The sequence below is a fragment of the Trachypithecus francoisi genome, unplaced genomic scaffold (assembly GCF_009764315.1).
Source record: "Trachypithecus francoisi isolate TF-2019V2 unplaced genomic scaffold, Tfra_2.0 Lachesis_group9, whole genome shotgun sequence".
NCBI lineage: Eukaryota > Metazoa > Chordata > Mammalia > Primates > Cercopithecidae > Trachypithecus > Trachypithecus francoisi.
This window is the reverse complement of record NW_022681474.1, coordinates 29,900,772-29,926,607: the sequence shown is the minus strand read 5'-3', so window position 1 is coordinate 29,926,607 and position 25,836 is coordinate 29,900,772. Positions and strand designations below refer to the sequence as shown.

At 39.7% G+C, this 25,836-nt stretch overlaps 1 protein-coding gene across 1 annotated transcript in view; it reads left to right on the top strand.

The window, feature by feature from the left end:
- Positions 1–17,286, top strand: part of MKX (mohawk homeobox) — a 76,951-nt gene extending 59,665 nt beyond the window's left edge. The window contains exons 6-7 of the mRNA XM_033209178.1: positions 14,609–14,642; positions 14,745–17,286. Of these exons, the coding sequence (XP_033065069.1) occupies positions 14,609–14,642; positions 14,745–14,931 (221 nt within the window). The 3' untranslated portion in view covers positions 14,932–17,286. The remainder of the gene's footprint in view (positions 1–14,608; positions 14,643–14,744) is intronic.
- The last annotated feature ends 8,550 nt before the right edge of the window (positions 17,287–25,836 follow it).

Below are 25,836 nucleotides of genomic sequence, written 5' to 3'. Positions count from 1 at the left end.
AGCACACACAGAACTTACTCATGTATAGTTAGGAGTTCATTTTCTGAGACTTTGGCTGGAAATCTAGGTTTCATGGATGAAACACTTTGGGTAACATCTCCAATATTCCCCCTGAGAAAATGAAGTAACAAAATCCATTAGATACTTAAAGCTAATAGATATTCTTTAATGTGGCTCCAGGTCTCTTTGTCTTGGCCTGTTGTGGTGTTTTGGCACAAAGGACCATCAGAAAAGCCATTTTTGTCTTTGAAGATGATAGATTCTGCACACTTAATCCATTAATCTGAGCTGATGGGCTTTTGCCCAGAGTTAAAATATTTTCTCCTTACATAATGGTTTTCATATTAAATCATCGAATAACACTAATTTTTCTGGTGACTGCATTTAATTCCATTTTCTAGATGTAGAAATTTAAAGTGAGAGGGGAGGTAAACTTTTTCTTTTTTTTCTAACAAGGACTTCTATAGTGCTTGGTATATGTGCTCAAGCTCTCTTCTAAGTGTTTTATAAAATATGAACTCATGTGGTCCACATAACTACCCTATGACTCCGGTACTATTATCCTCGTTTAATAGGTGATAAAGATGAAACACAGAGAAGTCAAGCAGCTGGCCAGCTTGGCACGCGGATGCTAAGTGAGAGAGCAGGGGTGCAGCTCATGCTGTCTAGGTCTAGAGTCTGGGCTCTGACCATTACACTACACAGCCTCTAAGGCTCCCTCCAGACCACCCTCGTGGAGAATACCAAGAGCCAAGAATAGAAACAAGAATACTTAACATTTCCAGACCCCCTTTCTGAACCCCCGCCGACACTGGCCTCCCCATAGACTACATTCAAATCTTCAAAGTGAAATTTCAGGCTGAACGTTTTAAACTTGGGGAAGATGGAGCCTTTGAGATCACAGAGGAGCAATCTTGGAAGATGGGACCATGCTGAATGACTTAGCATCTAGAATATTTAATGTGCTTAGTGAAAAAGATTAAAAGTGAATGGAAACATGATCACTGGGTGGTGTTCTGTTTATTCTGAACAGCTACTTTTAAGTTACAAGTCCCACTTCCTGTACCTCCACTGGCCCAGACTGATGAGGCCAGAAGAGCTGTGCATTTTACCAGAAAAAAGAAACATCAGGAAATGACTAAAGAGCCACCAGCCAGGGCAGTAGCTCCCTAACATAAGGAGCCAAGCAGCACTTTCACAGGTCTACCCAAGGCATTGGTACTCCTGCAGAAAGAAAGATGTCCTATCGTTGTTGTTAATGGAATTATAACCTAGCCCGAGAGCTTTGAGATATGAAACAGCCCCATCTTAACCAGGGAGCTCTTCACTATTGGTTCAAAATAGAGAGGTGTGGGCTGGGCGCAATGGCTCATGCCTGTAATCCCAGCACTTTGGGAGGCCGAGGCTGGTGGATCACTAGGTCAGGTGTTTGAGACCAGCCTGAACAACGTGGTGAAACCCTGTCTCTACTAAAAATACAAACAATAGCTGGGCGTGGTGGTGCGCACCTGTAATCCCAGCTACTCAGGAGGCTGAGGCAGGAGAATTGCTTGAACCCAGGAGGTGGAGGTTGCAGTGAACCAAGATGGTGCCACTGCACTCCAGCCTGGATGACTGAGCGAGACTCCGTTTCAGAAAAAATAAAAAAGAAAGAAAGAAAGAAAAAGAAAAAAAGAGGCCGGGCGCGGTGGCTCAAGCCTGTAATCCCAGCACTTTGGGAGGCCGAGACGGGCGCATCACGAAGTCAGGAGTTCGAAACCATCCTGGCGAACACGGTGAAACCCCGTCTCTACTAAAAAATACAAAAACTAGCCGGGCGAGGTGGCAGCGCCTGTAGTCCCAGCTACTCGGGAGGCTGAGGCAGGAGAATGGCGTAAACCTGGGAGGCGGAGCTTGCAGTGAGCTGAGATCCGGCCACTGCACTCCAGCCTGGGCGACAGAGCGAGACTCCGTCTCAAAAAAAAAAAAGAAAGAAAAAAGAGAGATGTGGCTTTCAATTTTTATTTTCTGGCAGTAGCTAGTTGAGGGGACTATGCATTGACAGAAAGGCAGTTGAAGGTAAGGACCCTGTGGATCCAGGACATCTGGGTGTCATTAGCCATCACGAGGGGCCAGCCCACATAAGGGGTGGCAGAAAGGAAAAGAATCTCTGGCCAGAATATGGAAGTCATGGCTGGAAGCAACATTGGCTTTATTTTTGGAAAAGAGTTGGCCGGGCGCGGTGGGTCATGCCAATAATCCCAACACATTGGGAGGCCAAGGTGGGCGGATCACCTGAGGTTGAGAGTTTGAGACCAGCCTGGCCAACATGATGAAACCCCATCTCTACTAAAAATACAAAAATTTGCCAGGCATGATGGCGGGCGCCTGTAATCCCAGCTACTCAGGAAGCTGAGGCAGGAGAATCGCTTGAACCCAGGAGGCGGAGGTTGCAGTGAGCCGAGATCACGCCACTGCACTCCAGCCTGAGTGACCAAGTAAGACTGTCTCAGAAGAAAGAAAAGACTTTTCTTTTCTTTTTCTCTTCTCTTCTCTTCTTTTCTTTCTTTCTCTTTCTTTCTTTCCTTCTTTCTTTCTTTCTTTCTTTCTTTCTTTCTTTCTCTCTCTTTCTCTCTCTCTTTCTCTCTCTCTCTTTCTTTCTTTCTCTCTCTTTCTTTCTTTAAATTCTGAAATAATTTTAGATACCTCTCATTATTTATACCCCCAGGATAAATAATTCAGCTAGTCTATTGCAAGAAGAAAAAAAAATACTAGGTCCATCCATGAATATGGGGTGGGTTTCATTTTATTCATCTATTATTCATTATTCATTTCTCACCACTTAGAAAGCTTCCAAAGCTCTCTTATCTCCAGACCCACAAAATCCAGGCTTCTAATAACTCTTTTATCTTTAGTAGCCTTGACCTTCACCAGGCTTTAGTTGCAGTCTCTTCCTGTCATGCCAGGGTTTTAGAGTCAAACTCACTTTGGTCAGTGGGACTGGTAGAAGCAGTCTGGTCATCAACAAATAAGTGTTATGGGTTGTTGGGTGGTTTTCCTTTACTTCCTTTTCTGGCAAATATCACTTAGAATGATTTATCTTACTGTCCCAAAGAGAGGATAACCACAAAAATTTCCTCTAAAAGTGACGCAGCACTTTTCCTCTAAAAGTGATGCCTAGGAACTGTTTAGCAGTCATTCACTCAGGGCTATAGAGGAGTAGTTATAGGGATATCACACACACATCGATTAGAAATCATTCTACTGGGCCGGGCGCGGTGGCTCACGCCTGTAATCCCAGCACTTTGGGAGGTCAAGGTAGGCGGATCACGAGGTCAGAAGGTCCAGACCATCCTGGCTACCACAGTGAAACCTTGTCTCTACTAAAAATACAAAAAAAATTAGCTGGGCGTGGTGGCGGGCGCCTATAGTTCCAGCTACTCGGGAGGCTGAGGCAGGAGAATGGTGTGAACCCCGGAAGCGGAGCTTGCAGTGAGCCGAGATCACGCCCCTGCACTCCAGCCTGGGCGACAGAGCAAGACTGCGTCTCAAAAAAAAAAAAAAAAAAAAGCAAAGCAAAACAAAACAAAAATCCGAAAGAAATCACTCTATTGAAAGTGTAAAGAAGATCTCAAGACAACTTACTTGAATTCCCTATTCTACAATTTGGACAGATTCCTTGATATTACATATTAAATCATAAGGAGAAAAAAATCTGGTTTTGGTCTCTTTGTGGTCTAAAATCCTAGCAAAAAGTACAGAGAAGTTTAATCCATTTTTAATAGGTTCTGTTGCCATAGGCTTTCTATGTATACAATGCATTAAGCCTTGCTACGGTCTTTGCAGGTGGCTTTATTGACAGAGGTTACTTGGATAGTGCCATGCAGGGGTTAAAAACATGCCCTTCAGGGCCAGGGGACCTCGCGCTGAGTCTCACGACTTGCAAAGGTGCAAGTTCCTGGACCCCTCTAAGCTACAGTGTCATTTGTAAATATAGGGTGGTGGTGCTATCACACAGGGTCATTGCAGGCATTTAATCAGATAACATTTGTAGAGTTTCTGGCATAGTGCCTGGCATAAGAATAAGCATACAATAAATATTAGCAGCAGCATTAGATTCTCATAGGAGCATGAACCCTACTGTGAACTGTGCATACAAGGGATATAGGTTGTGAACTTCTTATGAGTCTAACTAATGCCTGATGATCTGAGGTGGAACCGTTTCATCTCAAACCCCCCACTCCCTGCTCCATGAAAAAACTGTCTTCTACGAAACCAGTCTCTGGTTATTTTAAAGATAACTCCTTCTTGCAACATTTGCACTGCTTAATATTTAAGTTTAAGTTGGATGGAGCTGGATTTTGAATTCTTTCAGGCTGTTTCTATTTTACAGGCAAAACCCACCGCCACATTGGGAAAGGCCAAAGGGTAAATTATTGTCTTATTTATTAACAGAAGGTAAGGTGAACATGGAAGTTCAGTAGAAAATGCAGGTTGTAACACATGTCCAGAATGATGCCATTTTAAAAAATGTGTATAATACTTGTTTGGAAGGCCATATATCCAAATGTTAATATTAGTTATCCCTGATTGCCCCTTATTTTCTATTTTACACTTTTTCTTAGATTTTCTGCAGGAAAGCTGTATTACTTTCTTATTTTAAAAAACAACAACAAATGCTATATATTTATGTGTGTGTGTGTGTATATATATATATATATTTTTTTTTTTTTTTTCCTTTTTTGAGACAGGGTCTCACTCTGTCACCCAGGTCTGAGTGCAGTGGCTTGATCTCAGCTCACTGCAGCCTTGACCTCCTAGGCTCAAGTGATCCTCCCACCTCAGCCTTCTGAGTAGCTGGGACTACAGACACACACCACCATGTCTGGCTAATTTTAAAAATTTTTAATAGACACGAAGTCTCACCATATATGTTGCCCAGGCTGGTCTCAAACTCTTGGGCTCAGCAATCCTCCCACCTCAGTCTCCCAAAGTGCTAGGTTACAAGCATAAGCTGCTGTATCCAACCAATGAATGCTATTTATAAAAATAACTGTATAGTCACTGTAGAACCAATTTGTAGAGGGGTGTGGAAGCCCAGCTTCAGTCTCCATGTATGGAAAAGTAGAGATGGAGACTGTAGCCATGTGAGCAGGGAGCCCTGGGGATTGCTTGTGAGCCCTGGGGGTCATTTGGTAAGGCACTGCAACTTCACAGCAATTAGTGTTTCCGAATCTTCAGTGAGGTTTTATACCTGCCCTACTCACCAGAGTCTTGTTCTTATCCTCAGTTGCTCCAAGTATGTGAATAACTCCAGAAACTGATCTGGTACCCCCAGAGCCTCTCTGGATTTCTGAGGTCAATAACAGACTAGACGCAGGTTCTGCACACCTGCTATCAAAGTAATGGCCCCGAAACTTAACAGGTGTGCAGAAGCACAGTTTTCAAGCATCTGAACTTACTTTGGAGCTCTGACTTACTTTGGATCATTATCATAGGCCCCGGATTTTTAATTGCTCAGCAAGGGCACTAGGCCAGGCCTCATGAGCAAGATGAATATAATCATGTGTTGCTTAACAACAGGGATGTGCTCTAAGAAATGCAAATGCATCATCAGGCAGTATCCTAGACAACAATGTATCCTAGACTACAAACCTGTACAGTAGATTACTATACTGACTACTGTAGGCAATCAGAGCCAATGGTAAGCATTAAAAATATGTATCTAAAAGAAACTACCATCAGAGTGAACAGGCAACCTACAGAATGGGAGAAAATTTTGGCATCTACTCATCTGGCAAAGGGCTAATATCCAGAACCTATAAAGAACTCAATCAAATTTACAAGAAAAAAACAACCCCATCAAAAAGTGGGCAAAGGATATGAACAGACACTTCTCAAAAGAAGACATTCATACAGCCAACAGACACATGAAAAAATGCTCATCATCACTCGCCATCAGAGAAATGCAAATCAAAATCACAATGAGATACCATCTCACACCAGTTAGAATGGCAATCATTAAAAAATCAGGAAACAACAGGTGTTGGGGAGGATGTGGAGAAATAGGAACTTTTACACTGTTGGTGGGACTGTAAACTAGTTCAACCTTTGTGGAAAACAGTGTGGCAATTCCTCAAGGATCTAGAACTAGAAATACCATTTGACCCAGCCATCCCATTACTGGGGATATACCCAAAGGATTATAAGTCATGCTGCTATAAAGACACATGCACACGTATGTTTATTGTGGCACTATTCACAATAACAAAGACTTGGAATCAACCCAAATGTCCATCAGTGACAGACTGCATTAAGAAAATGTGGCACATGTACACCATGGAATACTATGCAGCCATAAAAAAGGATGAGTTCATGTCCTTTGTAGGGACATGGATGCAGCTGGAAACCATCATTCTCAGCAAACTATCGCAAGAACAGAAAACCAAATACCGCATGTTCTCACTCATAGGTGGGAACTGAACAATGAGATCACTTGGACATAGGGTGGGGAACATCACACACAGAATCCTATTGTGGGGAGGGGGGAGGGATAGCATTAGGAGATATACCTAATGTAAATGACGAGTTAATGGGTGCAGCACACCAACGTGGCACATGTATACATATGTAACAAACCTGCACGTTGTGCACATGTACTCTAGAACTTAAAGTACAATAGAAAAAAAAAGAAAGAGTTAACAGAAATGGGACCTGATTTCCTTTGGGAATCTTATGATAATGAATACTTTAAAAATATAGAAAGTAATTCCTACTCACTGGAAGAAATGTTTTACATATTAATTGGGTTTTCCCAAAGGGTAGAAAAGTAGTACGATGAAAGAAAAAAAAAATATATATATATATGTATCTAAACATACCTTCACATAGAAAAGACACAGTAAAATATGTTATAAAACAGGGGCCCCTCACCCCCGGGCCACGGACCAGTAGCAGTCCAGATTCCATAGCAGGAGCTGCATAAGTAGCTTTATCTGTATTTACAGCTGCTCCCCATCGCTCACATTACCATCTGAGCTCCACCTCCTGTCAGATAAGCCCTGGCGTTAGATTCTCACAGGAGCACGAACCCTATTGTGAACTGCACATGTAGTTGTGAGCTTCTTTTTCTTTTTTTTTCTTTTCTTTTTTTTTTTTTTGAGACTGAGTCTAGCTCTGTTGCCCAGGCTGGAGTGCAGTGGTGCGATGAGGTATCGGCTCACTGCCACCTCCACCTCCTGGATTCAAGCAATTCTCCTGCCTCAGCCTCCCAAGTAGCTGGGATTACAGGTGCCTGCCACCATGCCCCGCTAATTTTTGTATTGTTAGTAGAGGTGGGACTTCACTGTGTTGGCCAGGCCACCACGCCCATCTAATTTTTGTATTTTTAGTAGAGATGGGGTTTCACTGTGTTGGCCAGGCTGATCTCACACTCCTGACCTTGTGATCCACCCTCCTCAGCCTCCCACAGTGCCGGGATTACAAGCACGAACCACTGCGCCTGGTCGGTTGTGCGCTTCTTATGAGAATCTAACTAATGCCTGATGATCCGAGGTAGAACAGTTTTATCCTGAAACTGCCTCCCTCCCTGGTCTATGGGAAAATGGTCTTCCACAAAACCAGGCCCTAGTGCCAAAAAGGTTTAGGACTGCTGGTAAAAAATTAAAAAATTATGCACTTGTATAAGGCACTTACCATGAACGGAGCTTGCAAGGCTGGAAGTTGCTTTGGGTGAGTGAGTGAGTGAGTGGTGAGTGAATGTGAAGGCCTAGGACGTTACTCTACATTACTGTAGACTTTATAAACACTCAACACTTAGGCCACCCTAAATTTATTTTAAAAATTTTTTCTTCTATAATAAATTAATCTTAGCTTACTGTTACTTTTTTACTTTATAAGCTTTTTAAAAAAACGTTTTGACTCTTTTGTAATAACACTTAGCTTAAAACACAAACACATTGGACAGCTATATGAAAATATTTTCTTTATATCCTATTCTGTAAACGTTTTCCTGTTATTAAAATTTTTCATTTTTTGTTTTTACTTTCTAAACACTTTTGTTAAAAACTAAGCCACAAACACACACATTAGCCTAGGCCTGCACAGGGTAAGGCTCATCAATATCACTGTCTTCCACCTCCATGTCTTCAGGGGCAGCAACATGCATGAAGCTGTCATCTCCGATAATAGCAAGACCTTCTTCTGGAATTCCTCCTGAAGGGCCTGCCTAAGGCTGTTTTACAGTTAACTTTTTTTTTTTTTTTTTTTGAGACGTAGTCTTGCTCTATCGCCCAGGCTGGAGTGCAACGGCGCAATCTCGCCTCACTGCAACCTCTGTCTCCTGGGTTCAAGCAATTCTCCCGCCTCAGCCTCCCAAGTAGCTGGGATTACAGGCACCCGCCACCATGCCCAGCTAATTTTTTTGTATTTTTAGTAGAGATGGGGTTTCACCATGTTGACCAGATTGGTTTCGAACTCCTGGCCTCAAGTGATTCGCCCACCTCGGCCTCCCAAAGTCTAGGATTACAGGTGTGAGCCACCGCGCCCGGCTACAGTTAACTTTTGAAATATAAGTTGAAGGGGCACACTCTCAAATAACAATAAAAAATACAGTAAATACACAACCCCAGTAACATAGTCATTTATTATTACCAAGTATTATGTACTGTACATAATTTAAGTGCTATACTTTATACATTTAGCAGCTCAGTAGGTGTTGTTTTGTTTGTTTGTTTGTTTTGCAATGGCGTCCTGCTGTGTCACCAGACTGGAGTGCAATGGCGAGATCTTGGCTCACTGCAACCTCCACCTCCCGGGTTCCAGCGATTCTCCCACCTCAGCCTCCTGAGTAGCTGAGATTACAGGCATGCAATGCCATGCTTGGCTAAGTTTTTGTATTTTTTAGTAGAGACAGGGTTTCACCATGTTGGCCACACTGGTCTCGAACTCCTGAACTCAAGTGATCCACCCACCTCGGTCTCCCAAAGTGCTGGGATTACAGGCGTGAGCCACTGCGCCCGGCCTCAGTAGGTTTCTTTACCCCAGCATCACCACAAACACATGAGCAATGTGTGGCACAGCTACATTATGATGTCACTAGGTGACAGGAATTTTTCAGCTCCATTATAATCTTCTGGGGCACTGTCATATGTCTGGTTTGTCACTGACCAAATTATCGTTAGGTGGTGCACAACTGTACCTTCTTTTATTGTTTTAAAATATGAGTGGCTTCTTCTTCCCACTCAAATAATCGTAGTGGACTGTCTTTGTTTTCCCCCTTGGCTGAGCTATTTCAGTAATGATTTCTCACTGACTCATTTATTTCCCTTTCCGTGATCTCAAAAGTCTTTTTTCTTCTACTCCCTCCATTTTAATTTAGGGAAACACATATAATTTTTAGATTGTTTAATTTAAAAACCTGAATTCTTAATCTCACCTCATTTATTTACATTTCAGTGGCATATGTGAAACAAAAACATTTTCCCCTTTAGGGCTTATTTATTAAATTTTTTAAAAACCTCAGAGAAAAAGATTTGGCCACATTTTTGTCTCTTTTTATGGCTACAAATATAACATCGGGAATATATATCAGAATTGATGTGCTTCTAAGTTGCATTTTTCACAGTTGGCCACAGAGCTTTTTGCTTAGCTATCTCGAGTTGCATTGGAACTGGGTTTTCTGTATAATTTTTTTCTCTACTTAACTGTAGAAGGAAACACATGTCCAAACTGAGGATAGCCCCACTTTAAGTTTCAACATGGTTTGGGTTTTGCAGCATCCAAGATTTTCCTAACTACACACCTCCTTTTTTTTCTTTTCTTTTCTTTTTTCGCCTTAAAACACGCTCTTTTGGCTGGTTCAATAAGCCGTTCCTGCCAACCAGTTGCTTTTATGGTAATTGACAGCGTAGCTGATTTTTGGAACCTTGGAATCTAAAAAGGCATTTTAGCTCAGACTTTGGAGAGGCTGAGCCAAGCTACTTGCAGAGTAAGAGATACAGCCGAGCCAAATGTGGGGCAGTCAGACCCTGAGTCTGTGCATGCTAATGAACTGCTCTCAAGAGTCTACATACCAGGAGGTAGCTCCAACTTGCGTTTTCCCTCTTTCAGCAACATGCACGATCCTTCCCTCTCCTGTCTGATTGTTTCTGGAGCTACTAGGTGCCACTTCTCGAATGGAGCCGGTGAGACCACCTGTCAGCAGTGGACAGACGTGTCAGGACCCCCATGACCACCAGGGGTGGGTACACAGACCCACTGCTCCTCAAATACTGACCATGAGCTGAAAAGACACACGACACAGCACACTTGAGCCAGAGAAGAGCTGATAAGTTTTTACTTCAAAGGGAAAGAGCGTAAGAAAAAAAAATTACAACATTAATACTGCCAGTTAGTATAATGAGAAGATCGTAAATTTTCTGAATTCCCCTCAGATGATATCAGTTCGCTAAAAACTGCGACATTTCTCCAGATTTCATCTTAGCACAACAAATAGAAAAAAAAAAAATCTCCCCAGACTCCCAGATCTTTAGAGTCCTTGCTTTCCATAAAAAAAAGCACAAATGTTTCAGAGTCAAAGGGCTCTGTTTGCTATCTTCCTTTTGCCGGTTTGGCTCTTCTGGGAACCAGAACACATTACTCCACAGGAGGTGGCTCTTGGACTCAAAATACCCAAGTGACACTGGGCAGCCCACCAGTAACAGCCTCAGGAAAAGCGTGCCCTTCTAACACCAATTCATTTTTTGAACTAAAAGCACTTTGGACACAGAGACTGCCCACCCCCCGCACTTCCCAAGTGGTGGTAAGTGGCTTTCCCTGGTTGATTTCAGTCTTTGAGATTGAGCTTTGTTGTATGCAGTTTTCACACTGACTACTGATAGAGAAGCAACATGTCTCTATTCTCCATTACTTTTTTTAAATAGAAATTTTTTTTTATTGTATTATTCTTTATGTTCTAGGGTACATGTGCACAACGTGCAGGTTTGTTACATAGATATACATGTGCCATGTTGGTTTGCTACACTCATCAACTTGTCATTGACATTAGGTATTTCCCTTAATGCTTTCCCTCCCCCATCTCCCCACCTCCCGAAAGGCCCCGGTGTGTGATGTAAAACAATGTTCTTCTGTTACTGGAAAGGAACCCAATCTATACCTAGTGACATTGAATGTGCCCATCTGCCTGAAAAATAAAATACAGAATTCAGTGTATTGAATCCTGTGTAGTACATTGTTGAGATATGTAAAACCTAATTAAGAATACCTGCATGGGGATTTGAGTCGACGTTTTTGCACTTCAAAGGTATTTTTATAGGCACCAAAGTGTCAAACACATACACCCAAAGAGTAAGCAGAATTTTATAATTTCACAGTTGGCTGTAGTAAACATGTTTCTCAGTGGAACAAGTCCAAGGAGTCAGCCACAGGGAGTGCTAGCCACAGCCAGGCGCTCACGGGGCTATAAGACATGCAAGTCAACTCCTCATCCTAAATAGACGCTCTCCGTGAACCTGAGCCATGAATTACATCTTCTTCTTCCACGTGCAGGCTCCATACATTGATGGCATTGATGCATTGACAGGTTCTGTAACCCATAACGTATTCGATAGCCACAGGCTTTCTTCTTGTCTGTGCAGTAACCACTCTGAGGTTGACAGTTCAGGTAGGGAACCGGGTTCTGGTCTCCTTCACCTATGTGGGATGGCTTCATCTGGGAGCCAGAGCGTCAGTTACAGTCTTCTCTAAATTATGTTTTGTTATTTCCCTAACGTTATTTAAGCCTCATGGAACTTACTCTGCTTTTGCCAAGTCTTTCCATTGAATAAATATCTCCATAACCTATTGCTTCACTTTGGCAACAGAATTGTTGCAATTTGTGGGCAAAATGGAGCAAAGGCCTAACTCATTTTTTTTTTTCCTCTGTAAAATGTGCAATTTGCTGGCTTTCCTTCTCCCAGACGAAAGCCTTGACTTGTTCTCTGTTCTGGTAGCACCTTGTCTCTGTCCTTACTGAGTGAAGATTTACAGATAGGAGAATAGAACTCAATAAAAAATGACTTCACAGATACCAGGGAGACTTGCTATCCATACACAAAGTCAGTAATTGTAAATAAATTAGGCCATGAAGTGCTCAGAATTGTGCCTGGCACGTAGTAAATGATCTGTAAATCTGTAGTATCAGAGTTCTGCAAATTACAAATGATCATTCTTGTCCTGCATTTACATGAGTTACTTTATAACTGCAAAATTATGGAAAGTAGCAGAGGTATAGCTAAGCATCCAGGCTGACCCTGTAAGAGCCAGAAGCTGGCAGAGCTGCAGAAGGTAACGATCTAACTGTTCACAGATCCAATTATTTCCCCCAAAGGATCCCTAAAACCTTATAAAATGCCGCCTGAGTAGTCAGTGAAAGGAGACCAAGGGAACTAACACTCGTTCCATTCTGGGCCAGACACACATGATCTCATGTGTTCTTCACAACCTTGCCATTTGTTCACTAAATGCTTTTGTTTTGTTTGTTCGCCTTGTTTATTTAAGTTCCTTAGGTGAACGGTTGTGAAAAGAGCTCAGAGTGACCCATGACTGTCTCGTGGTCTACACCTTAAGGCTTAACTCAGGGTATGTCAGCAGGCTTTCCCCATTTTTTTCCTTCAGACAGGGTATTGAAGCTTGGCTGCCTCATGGTCATGTCATTTATTTTCTCTTGACCACCTCTTCCCTGGGAAATTTTGCCCTGCTTAGACTATATGACGATCATGTTGACGTTATTCTTCTCAAACCTCTTCTAGTTCTGTGACTCTCTTAGAGCTCAGAATTGGAAATTAGGATGCATTTCCTAACTATCCTTAAGCAGTGTAGAGAAAAAGAAATTGTGAGAAATATTGGGTTGGCGGGGACGGGAGGTGGGGTAAAAGGAAGGGAGAGGACTAAGGGCAGGAAAAGACAGTTTTGTAAAGGCCATAGAACTAGCCGAGGGCCTTGCATTTTCCAAGTTTCCTGTGTGGAGCACAGTGCCACGTGCAATAGCTCCCCAGTAATATTGATTATTGTTGTGGATGATGACGGTGATGATGAGGGGCTTACCCACTATCTGGTTTTGGAGTCTCGACCCTACTCCTTTGCTAGGACGCCATGCCAGTAGCCTATCTACCACCCTCCTACATCTTTCCCTTCAGTAGGGAAATTTTTGTGTTACTCATACCAGATTCTTTTAGCCTAAGGAGTTCGAGAACCCATTTTTGTGGGTTCTTTATATTTATGTGGTGTTGAGAGACATTCGTGTTCTGAGTGAAGCAGCAAATCTAAACCAAAGATGTGAGTGTAGAAGCAAAAGCTAACATCCTAACTTTCATTTCCTGCAGCAGCAGGAGGAGGCGTTCTTTTGGAAATTGAGGACTGGTGCCTGCTTCTTCTAATACATATGCCAGGAAATCCTGTATTGCTATCACCATTGGGTCTGTTACTCATTTGCTAACTAGCAGAGGGAACTATTTGCCCATCCTTTGTCTGAAATAAATGTGTGATAACTGGCCAGGCACGGTGGCTCACACCTGTAATCCCAGTACTTTGGGAGGTCGAGGCAGGCAGATCACGAGGTCAGGAGTTCAAGACCAGCCTGATGAACATGGTGAAACCCTGTCTCTACTAAAAATACAAAAATTAGCCAGGCGTGGTGGCAGGCGCCTGTAATCCAGCTACTCAGGTGCCTGAGGCAGGAGAATTGCTTGAACCCGGGAGGTGGAAGTTGCAGTGAGCCGAGATCGCACCATTGCACTCCAGCCTGGGCAACACAGCAAGCCTTCATCTCAAAAAAAAAAACAAAAAAGAAAAAAGAAAATTTGATAACCATGGAATTATAGAATCATTGAGCCAGAAGCACCCCCAAGATTGTCTAGAACCCCCAGTTTTTTATTTTAATTTTCTTAGAGACAGGGTCTTGCTTTATTGCCCAGGCTGGAGTGCAGTGGCACAATCCCTGCTTACTGCAGCTTCAACCCCCTGGGCTCAAGCAATCCTCCCACCTCAGCCTCCTGAGTAACTGGGAATACAGGTGAACACCCACCATACCCAGCTATTTTTATTTTTAGTTGAGATGAGATCTCACAATGTAGCACAGGCTGGTCTCGAATTCCTAGGCTCAAGCAATCCCCCTGCCTTGGCCTCCCAAAGTACTGGGATTTCAGATATGAGCCCAGCCAAAACTCCCTGATTTTATAGTTAGAGAACTGAATCCCAGACATTGTGGGAGGTCATCATCTGCCCCCAAGTTACACTGCAGGTGGGTAGTAGGGCAAGGCCAGAACCTGGCCCCAGGCACAGTCAGCACTCTTTTCCTTATGCTGCTTGTCTCCTGATCCAGAAGGCCCCAGTTTCTCAGAGTAAATAACTTCAGATGATTGTATATCTATGAGAGTTCCCTTTTATTCTTTACTACCCACTGTCATCTTATTTCTGCCCCTTTGCAATTTTTTTATCTTAATATAAACTGCTTTATCTTTATTAAAACCTAACTAATTTTCAACCATATTTCCTGAAGAACTTTTACTTCTGGTCATTAGTGATGAAACTCCTGAGATGAGAACAGAAAGGAAAAAAATAAAAATAATTGAATTTTTGCTTTTCTTTACAGACACTCTGGAAAACGGATCCAATAAGGGTGACAGGTGAGCAAAATGTTCCCATTGGCCATTCCTGCTTTTCAGGAAAATTTTCAGTGCAAACTGCAGTGAGTTTGATCGTTTACTTTCTGTTTTGCTTAACTCCAGTGCAGCTAACAGAAAGGGACCGAGCAAAGATGACACGTATTGGAAGGAGATCAACGCAGCTATGGCCTTAACAAATCTTGCACAGGGAAAGGACAAACTGCAGGGAACTACCAGCTGCATCATCCAGAAGTCGTCCCATATAGCAGAAGTAAAGACTGTCAAAGTGCCACTGGTGCAGCAGTTTTAAGAGCTTGTTGCTTTTCAGATCCAATGGATGTTTTTTCCAGTGTTTTCGTCAACCTTCATCCTAAGAGCCGAAGCAGGGATGAAAATGACTCTCTCCCAAACCTCTTCTTATTTTTAATTATTCCAAATATATCATTTAGTTGCTTCTGTAAAAGACATATAAATTATAAAAAACTCATTTTAATCAAAAATATTAACTTATTTTATGTTACTCAAACTATGCATAAAATGTCTGCATTACCATTACAGTAAGTGCCTTGCTTCCCAAAAATAAGCTCCAACGTGGGCATAGTTGAACAGCTATGCCTCAAAATGCCAACGCCATATGCTTATTAGCCTGTGTGCATCATTCCAGACGGACCTAATCATTCCAGGACTGAAACCAGAATCGCTGAAAGCCCTTGAAATGCATTCAATAATTCACAAGTTAAAACTTGGATATCTGTTCAGCCCAAATGAAATCTTCCTTTTAAAAAAAGTCTACAGTATTGAAAATTGTTCAATGTGCTTTTCAGAGTGACAGTGAGAATTTTATGCATGTATCTTGCCTGCATATCTGATATGTTACAAACTTCCAAAATTCCAGGTGCAGCGATCCACATAACGTTGTACATTTAAGAAGTGATTCCTTCAAGCTAATTTAAAATTTCAATGAATACATGGTGATCAGGAAAACTTTTTTTGAAGCACTGTTGGAAAGCACCACAAAGCCCTTTAGAATTAATCTGGATTTTTTTTCTCAAGTTCTGCTGAAGTTTAAAAAAAAAAAAACAAACTTTATTATATAAATAACTCAAAATTTTCCTGTGTAAAACTAAACCTGTAGTTTTAAAACATAATCCTGTTTGCATTAGAGCTCACTGTCTTTTTGTGATGGAAACTGTGTTCATATGGTATGACTAAAAATCTTTTATTTGATTCGTTTCAAATTACAATTGCTGATGGACAATTTGTATTGCAGCGAGAACAAGAGAATGAAAGAAATATATCTCTGTGCGGCTATACATACACATACATAAAACTGATTTTTAAATTTAAAACATACGGAAAACAAAACATTGAACAGTTTGAATTTTGCCAAGTTGGATATTAATGTAAAAGTGAAGTGAAATCATGCATTGAAAGAAAACATTTTGTTTCTAAATTAGACTACCATTGAGTGAGAATAATCAATATCAAGAAAGAAGACTATCTTTCTCAACTAAACAATAATATTCTAATCAGCTTGGGAAGACTTGAAACTTGAATAAACAGTGGAAATGCCAGATATAACAGAGGGTATGCGCTACAGAGAAGTAAAAAGGGTTTGACTCTTTTATGATGGGATTTTTTTTTCTGGGTATGTAATCTGTTTTTTTTTTTAAACTGGAAAGCATTTTTGTCAGTGTGAATGAGGGTCAATAGTGCAGCCAAGTGGTGACATTTTTCTTTATTTTGCAAAATGCTTTTAAAACCAAAGGCTGCTCTAGTTGACGGACAGTATCAGTCTTGATATAAATTGTAGGACACTTTTTCCTGTAACATAGCATTTGGGGATTGGATTTATTTAGTGTAATGAAGATAATTTGATATAAAAATATTTTGTGTATATATATATTTTTACTTTGTTTTCTAAATTGCTGTTTGCAGTAACAGTAAGCGCAAAGCAAAATATATAAGTTATGACTGTATGATCAGATGAAGTATGAGTTCTTTTGGTTTGCATCCTTAAATAGTTAGAGATCTCTGATAAAAACTTTGGAATCTTTACAAAACAATTTTGCCAAAATGTGAGCATGTCAATGAAAACTAAAGACAAATACTTCACTCTTTTTCATACTATTATAAGTTATTCTGGTATTAAATATGTTAATAAAAGTGTTTTTGTTTTGACATATTTCAGTTAGATGAATGAATGCTGGTTGTATTTTATTTGAATGAGTCATGATTCATGTTTGCCGTCTTTTTTAAAAAATCAGCAAATTTCTTCTATGTTATAAATTATAGATGACAAGGCAATATAGGACACCTATTCACATGATTTTTTTAATACCAAAGGTTGGAAGATTTTATAATTAACATCTCAAGAAGACTTTATAATAAGCACATCCTTGGCAATATCTCCAATTGCAATGACTTTTTAATTTATTTTTTCTTTTGCTGCTTTAACATTTTCTGGATATTAAAATCCCCCCAGTCCTTTAAAAGAATCTTGAACAATGCTGAGCCGGCAGCTGAAAATCTAACTCATAATTTATGTTGTAGAGTAATAGAATTACCTCTATTCTTTGTTTTGCCATATGTAATCATTTTAATAAAATTAATAACTGCCAGGAGTTCTTGACAGATTTAAAATAAAAGTTAATTTCTAGACCTCAATGATCGTATGGATTTTGTTTTCCTTTGAGAGCTGAGCAGGTAGATGAAGCAGTAGAACAGACGGGCCCATTATATGCAGCAATTCTCCTTAGACTGTTAAGGGATATGATATGGGAGTGCTGCATTTGTATTAGGTTTGAATTTCATCACCTTAGGCCACCAATCCAGCTTTTAAAGACTGAGGAAAAGGGAGTGTGATGTTGACTATTAAAATACGTAACTTTAAAATGAGCATTTTCACATAATACCTTCTTTCCCTCACTAATACAATTAGCGTTTGTGGCGTGCTCTGCACTGGAGAGAAAACCTTGGCTTTGAAGCTAGACAGAACTACCTTTGAATCTCAGCTTTATCCCTTACGACTTAGTCATTCTTATCTAGTTTCTTCATCTGCAAAGTGGGAGTAAGGAGCTATACCTTCTAGAATTCGCAGTAAGATTGAGATAAAATACAAGACATAAAGTGCCTACCACTTTATGTATGTAGTGTCTGTCAGATAATAGGTGCTTGGTAACTGGAAGGTATTATTATGTAGTTACAATTCCTCTATCCAGGCTTTATGCACAAGAAAGTAGAAATATTGAAAACAAATGCAACATAAGACATGGGTAGTTTAATGAACAGCTGTGGAGAGGGAGAGATGCCTGACAAGAAAAGCTGCTGTGCAATGGTGAAAGTTGGTATCAGAGTTAGAAAGGCCTTCAAGGAAGATTATTTTAGCATCATCACTTTGAATTTCCAGGCAAAAAGCATAAAGCGTTGCAAAGTTAAGGCAGAACAGACATTCCAGCAGAAAACACGATACATGCGGTTGCTTCCTTCTTTGGGATAACCAAGAATTGCTTTCCCTCTATTTGTCCTGCTTCATACTGTTCAAGATGGCTAAGAAAAACTCAAGCTGCTGCCTGTGTTCTCTGTCTGTTCCAAGTAGCAATGTTTAACAAACAGTGGCCACAGCCATAGCCTGCTTTTAAACTTACCCAGCTCAATGGTGTCACAGCATGCAAATAAACACAGAGAAGAAGAGCAAGCCCCCCAGGCTGTCCTGCCAGGGATGGCATAGGCAAGTCATGCCTTGGAAGGCAGCGTGTTGTGGTGGTAAGAACCTGGGCCGGCATGCTCTGGCTTTCCTACTTCACTTCTTAGTACCTTTGGGGAATAAGCATAAGCCTTCTTTCTATACCCATGGTTTGCACCTATAAAATTAGATCTGTGAAATTTACCTACTCCAACGATCTGTTGTGGGGAGTCAATGAGGCAGTCGATATAAAAGCACTTTACAAACGGCATGGCACTGTACAAATGTTAGCGATTATGACTGTATTCCACGCAGCTCTGAAAGACCTCATGTCTCACACTTTTTGGCACTATAAACTGTGGTTTCCATGAAGCATATAGGACCCCTAAACTCTGTCAAATATGTGTTAGGGTCACCAACATTGGGTCCTTGTGACCACTAAGAATTTCTTGGTCCTGTTCTTTTTTTTTTTTTTTTTTTTTTTTACCTTGAGACAGAGCCTTACTCTGTCACCTAGGCTTATGGAGTGCAGTGGTGCGATCTCGGCTCACTGCAACCTCTGCCCCCTGGGTTCAAACAATTCTCCTGCCTCAGCCTCCCAAGTAGCTGGGACTACAGGGGTGTGCCACCACACCTGGCTAATTTTTTATTTTTAGTAGACACAGGGTTTCAGCATGTTGGCCAGGCTGGTCTCGAACTCCTGACCTCAGGTGATCCACCCGCTTCGACCTCTCAAAGTGCTGGGATTACAGGCGTGAGCCACCATGCCCAGCCAGTCCTGTTCTTCTTTGTAACCATTATGATTAGAATTAGAAGATAGATTGCCACACTGTGGGACTAGAATCCTGACTTCACCACTGTGAGCTTTGAGACCCATCTCAGAGATGGATTAAAACTTTGGTTTGGGAGAAGGGTGAATTGGCCACAATAAACTTTTTCTCTCAAGGCGAAGAAAAACAGATTTCTGAGTTTGGAAACAAAACAAAATGCTGAGGTATTTTTACATTTTGCACAATGACTCCATGGGAATTCACCCATGTAAGATGGTCTCACTAGGTCTTCTACAACAAATCGTAACCCAAAACCAGTTTCTGGAAATTTGACCTACACTGAGTCTAATCTGACAGATATTCTTGACTTTTAAACAACATTTAAATTTTAAATTACAAGTGTTTTAAAAATATATAGATGTAATTTATGCTAATTGCAGAAAAATGTAAACAGTATAGAAGGGTAAAGAGAAAAAGCACCTACATGAGGATCTATTATTTTTGGATCTATTATAATTTATTTAGCAGATAGCCCACTGATGAACTTTTGGGTTATTTTGAATTTTTAATTATTATAAACTAGTGCTACTCAAAGTGCTGTTTCACATTGGAATAAGGAGCTTGCACCAAAATGGATTTCTTTCTTCATCAAGAAAGTCTTTCTATAAGAAAAAAAAATGTCAGCTGAATGTACAGTGCTCTTAGCAATGTAGTTGATTTACATTAAGTAGCACTGATAACAATGATTCAGGTCGGGCACAGTGGCTCACACCTGTAATCTCAGCACTTTGGGAGGTCGAGGCAGGTGGATCATTTAAGGTCCAGGAGTTCAAGGCCAGTCTGGCCAACATAGTGAAACCCCATCTCTACTAAAAGTACAAAAACTTAGCCAGGTGTGGTGGTGCATGCCTGTAGTCCCAGCTACTTGGGAGGCTGAGACAGGAGAATCGCTCAAACCCTGGAGGCGGAGGCTGCAGTGAGCTGAGATTACGCCACTGCACTCCAGCCTGGGTGACAGAGTGAGACTCTGTCTCAAAAAAAAAAAAGAAAACAAACAAGCAAAAAACAAAAAAAAACCACAAACAAAAAAACAATGACTTAATGAACATTCTTATGCCTATGTGTCTTCAGCCACTTATACATCTATGGAATAGATAGCTAGAAGTGGAATTAATGGGTCAAAAGATAAGCACATTACATTTTTTGATGAATGTTACCAAATTAGTATTTTAAAATTCTACCAATTTACACCTCCAACAATAGGGTGTGCCTGTTTTCCCTCAACCTGGTCAAAACATTGAGTAGTGGTAAACTTTTCAATAGTTGACAATGTGGTTGATAAAAATGATGTCTCAACATTGTTTTAACTTGTGCTTATTTAAGATGAGTGGCACTGCACTTAAGCTGATTGGTATTTCCTTTCAGTAAACTGCTTGTTCATGTTTTTCTTTTTCTTTCTTTTTTACCTTTACTTGTCCATTTGTAAGTAATTTGTATGAGTTCTTCGTATATTAAAGAAAATTTAGTACCTTGTCTGTAATATATGCTATAAGTGTTTTCCCAATTTGCTAGGGTTTTTTTTAACTTCACTAATTGTATTTTGAAATTCGGATGGTTGAGCCTCGTCTGTGTATATATTTAGGGTACATAGGATGCTACCGCATCTATCTGGCCATCATAGAAGCAGTGTCATGTGGTAGCTCAGAGCATACACTCTGGAACCAGACTGCTGAGGTTCAAGTCACTTCTCTTGTGCTTACTGGCTCTATTACCTTGCACAACACACTTATCTATGTCTCAGTTTCCTCATCTGTAAAAGATGGTTGATAATAATATCTACTTCTTAGTGTTGTGAGGATTAAATTAGTTATTATATATAAAGTACTTACAATGCTACCTGGCATATAGTTAGTGCCAAGATTGTAAAAAGATTCATCCATGTTTTCTACTATCAGTTTTATTATTTATTTTTGTATATTTAAATCTTGTATCCATTGGCAATTTATTTTGGCTAAGAAGTAAGCTAGGTATCTGGCTCTCTCCCTGATCCTCCCAGCAAAAGAAAACCTAGCTGGCTGTCTCAAAACTGTTTACTAGATAATCCACTGATCTCAGTATTTACTTCTGAGCGCTCCTCAGGCCCTTACCATAGTACTGAGTATAAATCCTTCAATATCATTCTTCCTCAGAATTTTCCTGGCTCTTTCTACATCTTAACTTTTAAGGATATACATGATACATTATATTATCAAATCCCTACTGCCATAATGTTGGCATTTGTGGAGTTCATGAATATATAGATGAGTTTATACTTTGCAACGCTGAGTTTTATTATTCAGTTTTCTTCTTTCATTTGATCTCAGTAGAGTTTTAGTTTTGTTTCCTATTTCTCATTAATCTCATTCATTGGTGTTTATTTTTGTGTTGCATCTGTCAGTATAGTTTTTCCATTTTTGTTTAATCTTAATTATCATTTGTTTGCAGACAAACTATTGATTTTTAAATATTACTTTTGTTAGCCAGACAATTAGGATTCTTTTTTAAAAATTAATATTCCAAATATTTCACTTGGACTTTGAGGTATACCATCATGTTATTTCCAAATAATGAAAATTTACTGATCCTTTTCTAATATTTATACCCTAGTCCTTTCCTTTCCTTGTGGTATTGACTGATATTTCCAGAACAATTTTTAATGACAGAGATGGTAAGCTCTCTTGTGCTTTTCCTCACTTTAATGGGATCACTTCTAGTGTTTAAATATTTATGCTGTAATGGATATTGATTTGAGAATTATTTTTTTTCATATTTTAAGACAATATTATTTCATTCTGGATTGACTAAAATATTTTATTATAAATGGATGTTGAATATTTTCCTAAACATTTTTTATTAAATTATAATGTAAAAAATTTGCAAGCCATAAATGTACAACTCAACAAATTTTAACCTAGAGAATATAATCGTGAAAGCAAAACCCAGGTCAAGATTAGGACCATTATAAGTGTTCCAGAAGCTCCTACCCCAGATGTAACTATTTTTCTGACTTCTACCTAGTTGTGAAATTAAAGTAAACTGAATCATAGAGTTACATTCGTATTTCTATCTTTTTGATCAATTTTTTTATCAATATTATATTTGTGAGATTCATCCATCTTGTTAAATGAATTCATTCTTGTAGCATCCATTCCTCTTTATTGCTATATATAATTGCATCATTATGTGAATATAAAACAAATTATTTATACAACCTCCTGTTGATGGACATGTGGGTTTTCCATTTGGGGGCTATGATGAATAACACTTCTATGAACATTCTCGTATATTTCTTTTGGTAAGTTTATGTATGCATTTCTGGTAGACTGGAGCTAGACTTTTTGATTTATGTTCAGTTGTAGTGGATATTATCAAACAGTTTTCCATGCTGGTAACACCAGTTTACATCTCCAAAGCAAGACATGAGAGATCTAGTTGCTCCAGACTTGCTAATTTTGGTATTTTCAGATGTTAATGTTTTAGCTTTTATAGTAGATTTGTAGAGGCATCTTATGATCTAACATTAAGAACAAACTGATATTGTTTAATATGAATATTTAATTGATATTTAATTGGTGATTTTAATATGTCATATTTGGATATTGTGGCAGTACCTGTTCAAGTTTTTTTTTCTTTGAGACAGGGACTTGCTATGTCACCCATGCTGGAGTGCAGTGGCACAGTCACAGCTCACTGCCTCAACCTCCCAAGCTCAGGTGATCCTCCCCCATCACCCTCCTAAATAGCTGGGACTACAATTTTTTTAAATTTTTTGTAGAGTCAGGTTTTTGTGGTCTCAAGCAATCCACCTGTCTTGGCCTCTCAAAGTGATTGGATTGTAGGCATGAGCCACTGTGCCCAGCCTCAAGTTTTTTTTTAAATTGATACATTATAATTGTACAGATTTATGGGATACAGCTTGATGTTTCCACGTATATATGTTGTAGAATGATTTAATAAGGGTAGTTAGTGTATCCATCACTTCATGCATTTATCATTTCTTTGTGGTGAGAACATTCAAAAGCCTCTCTTCTAGCTATTTGATAACATGCAATACCTTACTGTTAAGCATGTTACCCTCCTGTGCAATCAAATACCAGAACTTATTCCTCCTAATTGTTACTTTGTACCCAGTGACCAACCTCTGACCAGCCTCTTCTTTCCCCCTTCCCTCTCCAGTCTCTATTAACTACTGTTCCACTCTCTGTTTCTATGATATCAACATTTTTTTAAATGGACTTCATATATGAATGATATCATGTCTTTCTGTGCCTTCCTTATTTCACTTAATATGGTGTCTTCCAGGTTCATCTGTGTTGCAGCAAATGACAGGATTTCATTCTTTTTTATGGCTGAATGTGTGTGTGTATATATATATGTGTGTGTGTGTATGTGTGTGTGTGTGTGTATATATATATATATATGTATGTATGCATAACATTTTCTTTGTCCATCCACTTATTGTTGGACACAGTTTGATTCCATATCTTGGCTATTATAATTAGTGTTCAATAAACGTGGAAGTGCAGCTATCTTTTTGATATACTGATTTTATTTCCCTTGGATATATACTCAGTAGCGGGATTGCTGGATCACATGGTAGTTCTGTTTTTAATTTTCTGAGGAAGCTTCATCCTGTTCTCCATAATAGCTGTACTAGTTTATAATTTCACCAACAACGCGTAAGTGTCTCTTGTCTCTACATCCTCACCAACACTTGTTTTCTTTTGTGTTTTTGATAATAGTCATTTTAACTGGAGTTAAGTGGTATCTCATTGTGGTTTTGATTTGCATTTCCTTGATAATTAGTGATGTTGGGCATTTTTCTATATCCCTATTGGCCGTGTTTAGGTTTTCTTTTGAGAACTGTCTTTTAAAGTCTTTTGTCCCCTTTGAAATCAGATTATTTTATTTCTTTTTTTATGGCTGTTGAGTTGCTTGAGTTACTTATATATTCTGGATAATTATCATTTCCCCAATGTATGTTCTTTGATAAATACTAACTATTTGGACTCACATCAGTGACTGTTCAAGATTTTTCCCCACTCTTGCATTGGGTTGTTTGTTCTTTACTTACTTATTTTTAAGTGTTCTTTAATACATTTTGGATATGAATCCTTTGTCAGGGGTGTGTGTGTGTGTGTGTGTGTGTGTGTGAGACAGCAAGCGTCTTCCAGAAAAATATCCTGCTGCAACTGAATCTCCTTAAATGCATTTGTTTGATTAATTATTTATGGTCAAGTTGTAATAGTTCTCCTTCAATGGTTCCGTTTCAGTAGAAACTGCCTATCTGGGATATTGTGTTTTATTTCTCTCTTCGGCTGCACAATCACCATTTTTCATTGCATGCACAAGACTTTCTTCAATTTGAAACCTAAGTCCATCTTAAGCAGTGGAAATCCTATGAGTTAAGGGATGGGGCAGACACTTTCAGCCCTTGTGATCAGGAGATAGACCAGCTGACAAGCTGTACTCCCTTGTTAAGGCACCAAGACATATCCCTTCTGCTCTCCAGGCTGCAGAACTGCAAATGGAAGAAGAACTTGGCCAATTGCTCAGCAACCCCACAGCACTTTGAGGGTCAAGACTTCACACGGTCTAGTGCTGCCTTCTTCTCAGAGGCCACTGTATTTTCACAAGCCATGCTTTTTCTAAGAACTTACAACTTGATGCCCATTTTGGGGCTCTCCTCTACAGCAATCCAAGTTCTAGTCTTGACAGAGGGAAACTAACAAATGATCTCTGTCCCTCCCTCCCTCTTGTCCTTTTCTTCTCTCTCCTACATCTTTCCTTGCAGAGCCAAGTCCTTGGTTCAACTCCACAGGCTCTGCTTAACAACTTCAAGAGCAGCTTCCCTGAGGTAGTTGAATTGGAGTTGGGTTTGAGAGGCAAGGCAGTCGAGATACACAAAGGTGGCCATTTTTCCAGTCTGAATTTCTTAAGCTACAAACCTTGACTCCTCAATATGAAAGGTGACATAACTAGAACTTTGATACTTCCTCTATTCTCACATGTCATTTTTAACACTTTCTTGTTAATTTTACATTGTCAGTATTTATGCTACTTAAATTATTATCTAAAACGATAACTCTTACAGTTACTGAAATAGGTTTGATGCTTGTTGGGAATACCTCCATAAGCTGCTTCCCCTTCTTGAGGTCTCTATTTTGAGTTTTCTTTTGATTAGATGGATGTTATCATTAATTTTGTTTTTAAAGTGTATCATGTGAATGTTGTATTCCCTCACGTTGAAGTTGTCTTCTTTTCCCTTATATACTCCTGATAACTTAACTAGGTATGGAAGTCTGAGCTTTTACTTTTGCTTTCAGAACTCTTGTCATCACTCCACAATGAACTGAATATTGCTGTGGCAAATTCTGACCTCAGCCTGATACATTGTCTGCTGGGTTGTTTTGGCTTTGGTTTTGTTTTTGTCTTTGCTTTGCCTGAGGGCACATACAATTCCTTATTTATACCTAAAGTTCACTCACTTACACAGGATATGTCATGGATCTACAGACTGAAATCTGGAAAAAAAATTGTTATATCTAAATTTCAGGAAAAAAATTGTTAGATCTAAAGTATTTCCTAAGTTCCTTTTTTTCTGTTAGTTTTCTCAAAGTTGCCAATTTGCTGTATTTGTTTATTCAACTGTTACCTATTGCATACCTACATTTGCCAGGCACTTTACTAAAAGTGTTGGGTGTTCAATAATGTGAACAAA